Source organism: Brachyhypopomus gauderio, chromosome 8, assembly GCF_052324685.1.
Source record: "Brachyhypopomus gauderio isolate BG-103 chromosome 8, BGAUD_0.2, whole genome shotgun sequence".
Lineage (NCBI taxonomy): Eukaryota > Metazoa > Chordata > Actinopteri > Gymnotiformes > Hypopomidae > Brachyhypopomus > Brachyhypopomus gauderio.
Window position 1 is genome coordinate 21,445,961 of NC_135218.1, and position 15,394 is coordinate 21,461,354.

Below are 15,394 nucleotides of genomic sequence, written 5' to 3' on the forward strand. Positions count from 1 at the left end.
GCCGCACGGTCGTGTGTTAACACTGAGAATACGTGCGTTACCACTGGGTGTAGTTGATACTGACATTTACCACAGACATTACACTCTACGGCCTCTCTGGGTAGATGTGCTCATGTAAATACATACATGTTTCTCTGGTAAGAGAAATAGTTACTTTTTCAGTTTAGCTAAAGGAAGAAAGAAATTAGAGAACAGAGAGGGAGGGAGGAAGGAAAGGAGAAAGAGAGGAGGGGATAGAGAGGAGAGAGAGAGTGACTAAGTCCAAATCACAGAAAAGGGGAAGTCTCCAAACACAGAGAGGGGAGGAGAAACCTCTAAACTCCATGTGGCACTTAATGTGTCAGTAAGGCAGTCATGGAGCGGGACAGAATAGCTGGTAAGAAGTTTTCTCTGTCTCTTTCTGCTCGGTAATGTGTGACTCGTTGATTCTGCACACCGTAACTGCCTGTGTCTTCTCTGTTCTCAGAGAAAAAGATGCAGCTAGCTTTCTGTTGAGGTTTCCCCTCTTCCTTAGCCACACGGAGTGGGTTCAGGCGTCAGACGATGCTGTGTGTGGGTCTGCTGGTTAAGGCTGACCCAGCAGACACGTTCAGACCTGACACAGTCATGATTAAGTCCTTGATTTCTGAGACTGCTTTCTTGGCACTAGGTTGATCAAAAATGGCTTATAGATGTGGTCTTGCTTTGTGGTTGCTGAAGTTGCTGTTTTACTTTTTTGTCTTACTTTTTTGCGGAAGGACAGATATGCCAGAAGGAGGAATTCTCTCATAACATGTCAGCTGAGATATGGAGATAAGGCCTTTCTGTTCTTTATAACCTCCGGTCTTCTATCTGTCCGTATATAACACTTCTTGACTGCATTTCCTCTGGATTCTATTTCAGTTCATGATCAGTCCACCACACGCAACCTCTTTCCTCTACACAACAGGTTATAATCATTACAAGGCAGTGATGTCTCCAGAGTGATAAATGGCATTTATAAATATACCAGTTCTTGCACACAAATAGCCTTTCAGAACTGTTATTCATGACAAGGGTCAGAAGTGCTTCAGCTTCTTCTCTCTTTGTGCCTCACTGTGGGGTTCATTCATCATCTGTTCGTTCTGTGTGTCAGGGTTAGTCAGGCTTGTTTGACTGGAATAGACAGAGCTTCGAGCGCTTCTGGTGATGGTATTGGTGTGGCTTTTGTTGTTAATTACAGAGTCCACAGTCAACTGTACATGTGGAATAATATTTCTGTTGTGTGCGTGAAAGACAGTGAGAGAGAAACGTGTTTAAATGTGTGCATGCATTCTTGAATGTCTGCGTTCCTGCATATGTATGTATGTATGTGTGTTACAAAGAGAGATAAGAAGAAGAAAGAGAGAGGGAGAGAAATGTGTGCACTAGACAGTTTGTGTGTTTGCATTTGTGGAAATACATGTGTGTGTGTGTGTGTGTGTGTGTGTGTGTGTGTGTGTGTGTGTGTGTGTGTGTGTGTGTGTGTGGGAGCCCCTTGCTCAGCTGTCTCCCCTATAGAGTGTGTGTTGGTGAGGGCAGACCAAGCAGCTGCAGTGGGAGGGGATCACTCGTGCAAATCTTTGGGGGTCCTGTGGCTTCCACACCAGACCAACAGCTGTTTCACGGAACTTGGACAACGCAGCGAGGACACACATGCGCATATGTGCATGTGCACACAAACACACACACACACACACACACACACACACACATGCAGACACACCCCATTTGGAGCTGCAGCCCACACTCTCCACACTGTGCCCTCAAACTAAGACACACTACATGCATAGTTGCTACTGCATGACTTCAGCTCTACATTTGGACATGTAAAACTCAAATGTATCTGCTCTGATACACATTCATTATTGCCCTGCAGTTCCGGAGATCGCCACAGAGGGGCACTTGGCTGTTATTGTGTGAGAAATTGTAAAGAGCAGAGCAGTGTGTGTGTGTGTGTGTGTGTGTGTGTGTGTGTGTGTGTGTGTGTGTGTGTGTGTGTGTGTGTGTAAAGCCATCTCTTTGTATGTCAGAATGTGTTGCCGGGGAGTTTTTTTGATAAGTGTGTTTCAGGATAATTCCTTATTCTGAAAGTTGTATGTGATTCGTTTTATAAACTTTTATCCAGGAAGCTGCCGGCACAGTGGCTTCCTGGTTACGCTCAGCTGTTGCTGTTTATATCTGCTGCCATGGTGATTATGACAAGGAGACCTTTTAAAAGCATCATAGAAGATGACTGTGGACCAGTTGTCTTGGATGTTTGTGGGACTTTGGATTCAGTGCTGAAGTTCTGTTGCGTGCCAACGCCTCGGTGATGTCTGCTCATGTTGACGGTGTGATAAACAGATTCACATAGGCAGGGAGATAAGGTGATTTCCTGGCCTGAGGCTCATGTGACTATACATGTGATCACTAACTGTGATGTACTAACATGTTCTGTTTCTCAAGTGTTCTACATTTGCAAGCAAAACACAAGAAATTGTTTTAAATGCAGTGTACATGAAATCTGTGGAAAAAAAGTTATTAAAAGTTATACATGCAATTGTACATGCAAATTTAGAATTAGGCTTCAGTACAAGAATTGATATAATTAATTAATTTCCATTTCCTTAATTAATTCATTGCTGTTGTGTTAGTGGTGGACTGTGCTTGGTTGATCTATGGCCTTGCATTATAGCAGTTTTCCAGGCAGTCCTTTGAGATAGTTGTTGAGAAAACACCACAGTGTGACTACAGATAAACTCTGGGCCCTTTGGAAATCTACTCTGAGTGCCATTCTGTATCCACATAATTACCATGTGTTGTGTGTTCTGTTTGAGTAGTTGATCAGCGTGTTTATTTGAGTTGAATGTTCTCATAGCCAGGACACTTCAGGATATGTTCCACTGAAGTAGCGTATGGGATATCCTCTGAGTCACAAGTTTCTCTCTCTCTCTCTCACACACACACATACATACACACACACACACACAAACACACACACCTCTTTCGCTTGTTCCCTCTCCAGTAGAAAAGTCTATAAAATATCTGGCAAGGTCTTTCTGGTTGAGTGTAATGGCTTTGGACACAGCACAGAGGGTCTCTGTGGTTGCTGTTGTGCTCTCAGAGATCAGAGCTGACTGGGACTCACACTCTGTTTTTCTGCCCCGCTCTGGTGACAGAAGCAGTCACAATCGTGTGTGTAGGTGCTCTATAGACAGCGATGAAACAAAGCCAGAAAAACATCATCATTCTGACACTGTAGGAACATATTTCTGGCAATATGCTGGAGGATTCTGCGTGTGTGTGTGTGTGTGTGTGTGTGTGTGTGTGTGTGTGTGTGTGTGTGTGTGTGTGTGTGTGTGTGTGTGTGTGTGTGAGAGAGAGAGAGAGAGAGAGAGAGAGAGAGAGAGAGAGAGAGAGAGAGAGTTAGTGTTAGAAAGAGTGCCAGTAATGTGTTAACCTAGCTGAGGGGGTCTGAGGTAAAAGTCATCTGTGTTTTTCCAGAAATGGCAGTTTATTTGAGGAGCTGTTCCACTGACATCACTTGCAGCACAATGCCTAAGGCTGGAAGGTTGGGCTGATCAAGTTCAATCATGCAACAACTAAGAATAGGCAGCGTCCGCCCCAACATGTTGCCATCAGCACAACAACATTAACAGAACAACAACTTGCTCTGCCTATTAGCCATGGTCTTTCATCTCAAAGGGACATTTGCTCTGAGCCAGCATGGAATGAAGTATGATTTAAAACCTTAAACCTTATCCTTGCCCCAGTGACTAATCCTAATTTGCAATCCATCCTAACTCAGGGGTGATTGGACATGATTGGAGAGCTTCCTGAATGGTTTAATCTTACACCTAGCATAGGGTTAATGATGCATCCTCTTTTTTACTGGATATTGCATCATTTTGGGGAATTGTGGAATTCCTCATTTGTTGTCTACAAATACCATACATTGTGTGTGTTCTCTTGAGGTGCACCTTCTCATGTACATGCCCTTAAAACAACCCTGGTTCAAACTACATTTCAATCATTACCATCAGGACCACAACAGAAACAGCGGAGAGGTGGACCAGCTTCAAAATGGCCAAATGCCCCAAAATGCCTACAGCAGTTTTCTGCTCAGTTGGAATGTGTGGGAAGAAGCGCCTGCAAAACTGGCATATATTTGTCAAAGAATGGTGCCAGTGATCTAGAGTCCCACATAAGTTCCACAAAACACATGATTGCTACTAAAGGAGAAAGCTAAATGAGAAAAAAGGAGATGCATTAAAAAGCTAAAGGTAATTTAGGTAGATTAGGTAAAGGTAAAAAGGTAAATTAAAAAGCTAAAAGAGAAAGGTAAATTAAAGCTTGCCTTCTCTGCTTAATCCATGTCAGGGTCACCTTGGCAATAGGGTGAACAGAGAAACATAGCTGTCTCTGTCCTCAGCCACTTCCTCCAGCTATTTTTGGGTGATCACCAGGTGCTCCCAGGCCAGTCAAGACATTCAATCCATGAAGCTGGTCCTGGCTCCATCCCAAGGCCTCCTCCAAGTTGGTCGCAGCAGGAGGGGTGCATCCTTGTGAGATGCCCAAACCAGCTCAGCTGTTTCCTCTCACTGCATATGAGCAGAAGCTCTTACAAATCACAGTGTCATACAAATCACAGAGCTCCTCATCCTATCATGGAAGAGCCAGGCTGCCCTCTGGAAAAAGCTAATGTTTGGCTGCTTGGGGCGGCAATCTTGTTCTTTTGGCCATTAGTTAGATTTCATGACCATAGGTGAGGGTGAGGACTGGATGAGCTGGTAAACTGAGTTTCACTTTACACCTCAGCTTCCTCTTCACCAATTCTGCCATTGCATTATTGCTGCTGCACCCAATTTATGGTGAGACTCAGCGTCCTTCTTCCCATTACATATGAAAAAAAAAAAAACTTCTGATACTTCAATTCCTCCACTTGCGGGGATTTCCAAGCCCTACTCAGAGGCAGATAACCATGGCCTTGACTTAGAGGGGCTGAGCCACATACTGACCAGTTCAAATTCAGCTTCAAAGCAATCAAGTGTGCATTGAAGACACCCTATGAGATAACCAGAAGGACAATATTATCTGAAAATAGCAGCAATGCAACCTTCTGGTCCCCCTGCCAGAAGCCCTCCTGTCATTGGCTATGTCTTGCTATCCTGTCCATGAATATCACAAACAGGAGTGAAGACAAGAGTCTGGATAGAGCTTAATAGCCACACTGAACAAACTTGACCGAATGCTGAGAATGTAGACACAGCGCTCACTCTGAGAATACAAGGGTTAAGTGGTCTGGTTTAGTGGACCCAGCACTCCATATGCCCTGAGCTCTTCCCACAGAACATCTTTGGGGATATCGCTTTTCCAATCATGTGGACACAAAACACATGTATACTGGAGAGACAAACTCCCAGTCCCCCTCGATTGTCTGGGAGACAGTAAAGAGCTTGACAATCTCCATTCCAGCACCTTGGCAAAATCTTTCCCTGGGAGGCTGAGAAGTGTGAGCTCTCTTTAGACACACTCTCACCTTCCATTTTATATATTTCTGTTTATGTGTGTCAGTATGGTGGAACCATTATATAACCTTTGGCTGCTCATTTGATGACTGCTGTCTGACTTCTACAAAGAGGTGGCCATATCTTTGAGTATGAATGCTCTATGGTCTAAAGAACCAGTAGATGAAATCAAATACATGCCTTTCAAATTGTTTAGGGTTTGTGAAGACATGTTCAGTTGAGCTATTTCCTGTTTCCTGCCTCAAACATTACACAAAAGCTGTTGTTTAGTTGCTACTATCCTCTAGTTTATTTAGTTTTAGTTCATGTTTATTTATTTTTTTTATCTTAGCTGCATACAGTGCAAGGCATCAGAGATATTTGATATTTGTAACTTTGTATGGATGCACTTGAACCAGTCAACAAAGCAAATATCCTGTATGCAGAGATATTGAACCAAATGCAAGATTCAATCTAATCAAACTAATTAATGAATTAACCAAACAAGTTATTGCAGGTAATCTTAAGGTCTTAGACAAGCACAGGTTCTCAAACATAGTCAAGAATGTTAAATTGATCATTTGCTGATCGCTATGAGATGTCACCAAATTCTTCCATATTGACACTCTATCTGTTCCCTGCAAAAAACAGAACTATAGTAAGTAGTTAGTAGTTATCATTAAAAAACATAACCAGAGAGTGTGTGCGCAAAGAACTGAAACATTTTTTGACTGGGAAAATAAATAACAATGTCGATGAATGCTTATCAAAAATTAAATGTGACATCACCCAATAGGAACCAGGGTAGCTGATAACTGGGTGACTGGGGTGGAGTTGGGAAAAACCACAGCAGGGGACGGGGGTCAGCGGGACATCAGGACACTAGGAATAGTATTAGTAGTATTAGGAGTATCAGGCATGGTCAAATACTAAAGTTTGCAAAATATGGTTATGCAATGTACACAACTTTGAGAGGTGTAGCTATGGAAACACAACTAAAATGGTAGATCCAGAAGGTAATACAGATATACAGGCTGCCCTATCAGCATACCTCCACTGTCTCTCAGTGCCCACGAACCCTCCAAACATCCAGTGCCTTCCTATCTACCACACAGGAGTCAACTTTCTCATTCGTCCGGTTAAGGACCTCCTCAAAGTGTTCCTTGCAATGATTAATATTCTCAGTCAAGTTCAGACCTTCACCACTCTTTCAATCAATCAATCAATCAATCAAAGTTTATTTGTATAGCGCTTTTAACAACTCTTTCTGAACACAGCTTGGATGCTGCCTCTAATTCCTCTCCTGAGCTATACCAAGTCTAGCAGGGCCTCCCAGGCCTACCATGGTGGTAATTCCCACTATTAGATAGCACTCAACATCAGATGGCAATCAGTTGAGCTTTCTGCTCTGCACCTCTCTGCACTGGTGTGCCCAAAACAATTACCCTCAGGTCAGAAGACACAACCATATGTCCATCAATGACCTTTGGCTCAAGGTGCTCTATAACCAAGTACCCTTATGCGCAACCCTGTGTTTGAACAAGGTTTTTCTTGTGGACAAACCACAGCTAGCACAAAAGTCGAATAACATCAAACCACCTGGGCTCAGATCGTGTAGGCCATTCCACCCAACCCTCCTCTACAAGATTTCCAAATGTTGCCCTCACGATTGGTGAGGTCCTTGAGCAAAACAATGGAGTCAGTACTTGGAACTCCTTACAGAATTCCACTCACTTTCTGCAAGAAAGCCAAATATTCTGTACTATTGATGGGAATATGTTGAGCGTTTCCCTCTCTGCAACATGAAATCACACTGAGGGGACCCTCTTGTCAACTGGGACAGACTCCAACTGTGTAGTCACCAGCCAGGGAATTATGAAAATCCACCCACCCACCCAGGAGAGGAGTTTGGTTCCAGTGAGCCCAACTGCATCTGCCCTGTATCTCTCAACCCTACTCTTTTCCCCTAGTGAGGTTATATTCCAAACATCAAGAACCAGTTTCTGCTACCCAAGGTCTGTACCACCTAGGACTCTCCTGCCCCTGCCCTCTGCCCAGTAGGCATTGCACTGCATCCTTTCTCTGGACTTGTAAGTAAGGATGGACCTGATTTCTGCCACACTGACACTTTGGGCTGAGCCCAGACAAGTAACTTGTGCTATGAGGGGCTCATTTCTGAACACATTTGAAACTGCCAATTGTGAGACCAGGTAATATAACCTGTTACTGCTGTGGATTGAGCATTACACTCTATTCCCCATCAGTACCTTACTGTAGTGCTTGTACTAATGGCAACACTCATATACAATTACTCGCACCAATTTATTGCACCATTACACCAATTACATTCCCAACCCTGATCCCAGCACAGGTGTCTGTCTTCACTGAGCTGCCGTCCTACCCCCAACTGGGCTGTTCTTTTTAAAAACCACAATATATAAATTCTATCTTATCTCTCCCTCACACTCCTCAATAGAGACAGCAGGAACTGTGCTCTTGACCTCTCCCTGCTCAGTGCGGGAGTATAATGCTTTATCCCTCTGATCTGCACTGGACTGAGTTCACCATGGGCGTCAGAGAGCTGCCTGAACTCCTGGGGGAGAGTGGTGAAGTAAGAGGAAGTGGAAAAGGACTCGCCTCCCCGCACCTCCACCCCCGTGCACCCAACTCCCGATTGGCTGTTTGTGTTAAAGGTCGCTCAACCCTCAACCATAACATGCGGTGAATTAACAGTGTGTCTAACAGCCTTGGGGCGCGGCGTGGATCGGATATCGGCGAGGCCGGCGCTGTTTTTCGGCGCTGGCGCGTTAGCTTGCCGTGTTAGCTTGGCGCATGCTCTTTTTCTGATGAGTGGTTGGAGAGGAACAGTGCGACTGGCCTGGAAAGCGGCAGTGGAAAAACCAGCCCCACTGGGTCTGCGCACACCTACATAGAAGACAAGCATGCGTATGCATGTATGGTGCAAAAGGCTTGACTGTTTTGCTAACACAAGCAGGCAATGGAGCTGACGTGAGGACACTTAGGCCTGTGAACCATCAGTTCCACCTACAGGCACGGAGTGGAAGAGCTAATCTGTAGCGATGCACCTATCACACACTGAGGAGCAGCAAGAGCTCAGCTTAGATTAGAGGATGTCTTGGAAAAGAGGATGTGTGTGTGTGTGTGTGTGTCTGCATGCTTGTCATGCCTGTTTATGCAACTGAAAATGCTTTGATGTTGGTTCACAACACATTTACGTATGCATGTTTGTCTTTGAAATGTGTAAGCTTTGTTCCAGTGTTAATAGTGTGGGTTTTAGTACTTTGTCTTGGCATGTTTAGAGTGACCACAACTGTTTAGAAAAATATGCACAGTCACAGTTTATTTGCACAAACAAGCACATACACACATAAAGAAAAAAAAACAAACAGAGAAAGCAAATGAGAAAATGATTTTCAGGCTGGCTTGACGCAGAATGGAGGGCTGAAGGAGGGAGAGGCTGAATGGAGGGCTGAAGGAGGGAGAGGCTGAATGGAGGGGTGGAGGAGGGAGAGGCTGAATGGAGGGCTGAAAGAGGGAGAGGCTGAATGGAGGGCTGGAGGAGGGAGAGGCTGAATGGAGGGTTGGAGGAGGGAGAGGCTGAATGGAGGGCTGAAGGAGGGAGAGGCTGAATGGAGGGCTGGAGGAGGGAGAGGCTGAATGGAGGGTTGGAGGAGAGAGAGAATGAATGGAGGGCTGAAGGATGGAGAGGCTGAATGGAGGGCTGGAGGAGGGAGAGGCTGAATGGAGGGCTGGAGGAGGGAGAGGCTGAATGGAGGGCTGGAGGAGGGAGAGGCTGAATGGAGGGCTGAAAGAGGGAGAGGCTGAATGGAGGGCTGAAGGAGGGAGAGGCTGAATGGAGGGCTGAAGGAGGGAGAGGCTGAATGGAGGGCTGAAGGAGGGAGAGGCTGAATGGAGGGCTGGAGGAGGGAGAGGCTGAATGGAGGGTTGGAGGAGAGAGAGAATGAATGGAGGGCTGAAGGATGGAGAGGCTGAATGGAGGGCTGGAGGAGGGAGAGGCTGAATGGAGGGCTGGAGGAGGGAGAGGCTGAATGGAGGGCTGGAGGAGGGAGAGGCTGAATGGAGGGCTGAAAGAGGGAGAGGCTGAATGGAGGGCTGAAAGAGGGAGAGGCTGAATGGAGGGCTCAAGGAGGAAGAGGCTGAATGGAGGGCTGGAGGAGGGAAAGGCTGAATGGAGGGTTGGAGGAGAGAGAGGCTGAATGGAGGGCTGGAGGAGGGAGAGGCTGAATGGAGGGATGGAGGAGAGAGAGAATGAATGGAGGGCTGGAGGAGAGAAAGAATGAATGGAGGGCTGAAGTAAGCAGAGGCTGCTCATCTCCTCAGTGGTTTCAGATTTGGGATTTTGTTTTGGTCACATTTAGAAAGAGCAGACGTCCAGTTCAGGGAGTGGCAGCGTGTCAGACCACTGAAAACACGTGTAATGCAAATTTGTCTTAAAGGTTTGACTTTTTTTATCTTGCCTACTGCACTTTCCATATTATTAATGCGTGTACGCTGGACCATATTATGCTGTGCAGTTCATTATTCACTCTCTAGAATGCTAGGGTAGAGTTTTAGCATTTGATGTAACAGTGTGTAGTCTTTGTGGGAAGTCTTAGGTGAGGGGGCGGGGGTGGGGGGGTAACTGTAGGTAAGCAAATTTAGGGCTGTCCAGTGCGGTGTGTGTGTTTGAGAGCAGGTGATACAGTGTCACACATACACAGACTTTGGAGGTGATTTGAATATCTTGCCTTCCTTTTGCCCATCATTCATTCCTCTCCTACATTACCCATCATACATTCCTCTCCTACATTGCCCATCATACACTCCTCTCCTACATTACCCATCATTCAGACCTCTCCTACATTGCCCATCATTCAATCCTCTCCTACATTACCCATCATACACTCCTCTCCTACATTACCCATCATTCAGCCCTCTCCTACATTGCCCATCATTCAATCCTCTCCTACATTACCCATCACACACTCCTCTCCTACATTACCCATCATTCACTCCTCTCCTACATTACCCTTCATTCAATCCTCTCCTACATTGCCCATCATACACTCCTCTCCTACATTACCCATCATTCAATCCTCTCCTACATTGCCCATCATACACTCCTCTCCTACATTACCCTTCATTCAATCCTCTCCTACATTACCCATCATTCACTCCTCTCTTACATTACCCATCATCCATCCTCTCCTACATTACCCATCTTTCACTCCTCTCTTACACTACCCATCATACACTCCTCTCCTACATTACCCATCATTCACTCCTCTCTTACATTACCCATCATTCACTCCTCTCCTATATAATTCCTCCTTCACTCCTATCCTATGTTCCCCTCATTCACTCCTCCACTATATTACTCCCTAACTTCTTCCTGCATTACCGTAGCTTTTCCCCAGTTCTTTCTGTCTGCACGTGGGAACTAAATACAGTCACCCAACGTGGGAAGCTCTTTATTTATAAAGTCATCCTATTAACATCTAATTGATTCATCACAAGGTTTGTCTGAGTCTGATTGGCTGAGGTATTGCTGATTCAGTCACTAGATGTACAGGTGATTTCAACAAGCACAAGACACCTTTATGCTTTTGTCAGTTTCAGCCGGTCGGATGGTTTCGGGTGAGCACGCATCAATTCACTTACACTGCATGGTTACTTCTCCGGTACTGTGTCCTCCTTCAGATCTCCTGCACGTGTGGTCAGAGGAACAGTCTTGTGCATTCTGGATGCATGTGAGAAGAAGAGGAGTAATAATAATTTTGAGGAAGAGAGAAGCTGCAGAGAGCTTTCAGAGTTTTACAGATGGAGTTGTTTGAAGGGAAATGCCCCTCTTGCAGTCATCAGAATCTGGACTGTGTGTGTGGTAGAAACAGTCTATAAAAATGTTTGTGAATGCCTCTAAGAGCTGTGTTGTAGAACAATACTGCCTTTAGTTTCATTGTCATTATGCGTAGATATTAAACTAAAGGTTTAGATCAGGGGTGAGCAATTCATTTCCCCATATGGTTTAAGAGGGTCAGACTAGTATACTTGACTCAGTTCTGCACAATACATACATATTGTATACAGTATATATACTATCTCTTAATAAAAAGAAAAAAACACTAAATACAACAATGAAAATGTGAATGACAGAACTATATCATTATTTAATGAATGAAATTTAATGATTGTTCAGTTTAGAAAGTCAAAGCTAGCATCACATAGATCATATAGCTCCCCCATCATCTCAAAGTTTTTCGTTACCTCATGTATAAAGTTCAGTAACGTCTATATATGGCAGACAACAGCTCTCAACCAGAGGCAAGACAAAAAAAGTTAAAATTATCCGCTTTGTTTTGCAGCTAAATGTCCAAGTTCCCCTCAACCCGTATAAGGACAAATTAGCACTGCAGAGTCCACCAAACATTCTTTGACAAACTCCCATCAGAGAATGTTTTACTGTTTCTTGAAATTTTGTGGGATATTACAAAGCTAAATGCTACATCGCTGGATGACTGCAGTTCTGTATAAAAATCCTGGCTGCCTTTGCAGTTTCACTAGAAAATTTTCAGATGGCCGTGTCCACTCTACATCAGTGTCTCTAGACCACCAGGCCATCCTCAGCAAGGATGTCTGGATTGTACTGCCTTAACAGGCCACAAAGGACCTCTTCCTTTCCATTGTCTGAGGGTCTAGCTTTCAAGGTGGCGCCTGACAGCAGACGTCCACACTTGTGGATGTGTGGGAGTTGACCGACAGGCAGGCGTCTGGTCTGATTGGCCACAAGGCTGCTCTCTTCCACAGGGACAGCCAGCCAGTTTGTGTTTTGAGCCATTAAAACTTCTAACAGAACTGAGTGACGTCATTCGTGTGGCACTATGCACAACACTACTGACCTTGGACCTAATGGCCACCTTCTGACCTCTCATCTGCAGTAAACAGAGGTACACACACACACACACACACACACACACACACACACACACACATATATATATAACACACACACACACACACATATATATATATATATATATATATATATATATATATATGTGTGTGTGTGTGTGTGTGTGTGTGTGTACCTCTGTTTACTATATATATAAATTCACTACTTTCCCCTAAAACATTAGATGCACTGACCTTCTTGAGCTGAACCCGTGTTCACACTCTCTTTCTCTCACTGTGTAGGCTGTGTATCTGGGCCTGGGTTCAGACTCTTGCCTCATCAGGCAGACACGGTTTGGGGAGGCTGACATTAGAGTGCAATTAAGTGGTGAGGTTTTACTTCACCATCAAAGCAATCAAGGGACTGAAAGTGACTTTAATGTCCTTTTGTATGAGCTACAAGCAGAAAAAAAATTACTGCAAAACTTCCATTGCTCCTGGACGGACATAACAGATGTTAGGAAGCAGAACCAGAAATCATCCACAGAAGTTGGTGTTTTGTAGCGAATACTCCTGAATGCATGAGACGTGGAGCAGAATTAGTGCAGACATAAACTCTCTCTCCCGCTCTGTCTCTTGGTCTCTGTCTCCCTCTCTCTCTGTCTCTCTCAAATTCAGACTGCTTAAAGCAAGGAGCAGAATAATTAACATTGAAATGTGTGTATTGAAAGAGTATCTCTCTGTGTCTCTCTTTGACTCTCTCTCTCTCTCTGTCTCCCTCTCTCTCTATGTCTCTCACCCCATTCAACAATCACAATGCCTCCCTCAGTGCTACTCTTATTTTGTTTTACACATATAAATGTGTAAGAATGTATAAGAATATGTAACAATATAAACGACAGAACTGATTAAGCTTGTAATAAAAGAGAATTTATTAAAATAAATAACCGAGGGTGTAGTAATACCCTCATCTGCTATATGTGGATAATTAAAGGTCAAACCCTGCTGAGTATCACACATTCATTTATTTGAATGGAAACTACAGGGCTATGACAAAATCTAATGTATGAGACTAACGTAACTATATGAGACATGAGTTCAGAAATATTCTCTCGCTGTTTCTCTCTTACCTGCAGAAATTTAATTTAATAATGTATTTAATTTAATGTGTTAAATGCAGCAAGCTGTGTAGGTTCCCCAAGAAGGACCCATTTACACTAAAATGAGCAAAATGTACATATTTCACAAAAGTGAGAGTGTTTGGGGCCTGCAGAGTGAGTGGTTGGGGTAAACCATTTGGAGAGCAGCTGACCACACCTTCATGTCTCATAGATTAGAGTTCAAGTCTGGCAAATGCGGCAATGGCCAATGGCCTCTCTGATGTACCACTAAACAGCTGCTGGTGTGGTATCACTATGCAAACCTAGAGAGGGATCGTATTACACTTACACCTCTCCATGTAATATATACATGTATAAATACATACACATGCATGTACATAGACAGCAACAACCACACACACAAAACAAAAGCTCAAACTCTGTAAACCCGCCACACATAAACTGAATGTCCATTAATATTCAGCTAACCAGAAAATAAGTCATGCCTATGACTTCTGGAGGATTCCCTCTGTGATGTTCATGTATATTGTTTTATAGATGTAGAAGAATTTAATTATATGAACATCCTTGTTCTGGACCAAGAATCCATGTTTATTCACCACAGAAACTGGTTAGTCTTCATGCCTATGTAGCAGTGTAGGAGCGATAACTGTTCTCTGAGGACCCTGCTGTTGGATCAGACATGCTGGTGTCTGTGGTCTGTGGTGGGTTTACATTTGGAGTCACTACAAAAACATGATGTCTGACTATATGTCTGACTAGAAATGCAATTGCACCTTTAAAAACACCTTTAATATTTAGATTTGGTCTGTTTACAGCGATTATGAAGTATGATCTCTAGATGTTTTAATTGCAAGAGACAAATCCTTTCCTGGAGATAGCAGCTTTAGTTGCTTGAAATCTATTCTCATCTCATGTTTGAGTGAGGTCTTTTTCTGTGTTCCCTGCATGCAGCCCTAAAGAGATCATTCGAGGTCGAAGATTCGGACTCCTCTTCCCATTCTTCCTCCACGCACATTCGCCGCACACCCTCCAACACCCAGCCCCGAGGTGCCCTCTCCCCAACCAGCCCCCGGTACCACGAGCTCGGCTCCAATGGAACCAGACCACCTGAGCCCTTCAGACTCAAGGCCCGCACCCCAGAACTTGTGGGACGCCGCTCTGACCTCTCCGTAGACATCTCGTCCAGTAACAATGGCAAAGCCGCTGACAGCTCACTCAGGTATGAAGCTCAGCATCACTGATGCAAGGCTGTATTATTGGAGCCTCCTGTATAAAGTTTACCTCATTTATAATTTTTGTAAAGAGTTTTTGGCATTTCTTTATACAATTTTACAGCCTTCTCTTTGGTTCTATTCCATCTTCTTTAGTGCTGGTATCACCCGCTTTGGTCTGAAGAAGCCAGAGATTCTGCTCCATGGCAAGGTGCCTGAAACCCAAAAACACTCGGTCACGTTCAGCAGGACCCTAGACAACATCTCCCCGACTGCACGTTCGCCCACGACCTTTACATCCCATGCCAGTGCCAAACTGCCCGAGACCATGTTTAAGAAGAACGAGCAGCCCAGTCTGGGCGATGGGTCACGTCGTGCTGAGGTGAAAGGTCAAGAGAATCATCATCATCCTCCCGTCACAACGAGGTGCGAGTCGCCGGATCCTGTTGGACAGAAGTCGCCCACCAGTGACAGACACAGTAAGTGCACCCCCAGGGCCAACTAGTACCTGGACTACCACTTACAAGTTTGTTTGTAGGTTTTCTGTCTAAACCTATTCATTCTTAATGCAAATAAATAATTGAATGTTGATAATATATCTAGATTTGTGCGCTACAAAAAACAGTGAATATGCCATGGAAAGTACATTAGTGACAGTGTCATC

At 44.4% G+C, this 15,394-nt stretch overlaps 1 protein-coding gene across 2 annotated transcripts in view; it reads left to right on the forward strand.

Annotated features, from left to right (window-relative positions):
* Positions 1-238: 238 nt before the first annotated feature.
* septin9b (septin 9b) overlaps positions 239-15,394 on the forward strand; it is a 50,138-nt gene continuing 34,982 nt past the window's right edge. The window contains exons 1-3 of one of the 2 annotated variants that reach the window (XM_077015417.1): positions 239-376; positions 14,471-14,738; positions 14,887-15,209. In XM_077015417.1, coding sequence (XP_076871532.1) covers positions 355-376; positions 14,471-14,738; positions 14,887-15,209 — 613 coding nt within the window. In that variant the 5' untranslated portion in view covers positions 239-354. Of the gene's footprint in view, positions 377-14,183; positions 14,221-14,470; positions 14,739-14,886; positions 15,210-15,394 lie in introns of those variants that run through there. The other variant, XM_077015419.1, reaches the window with a different exon arrangement.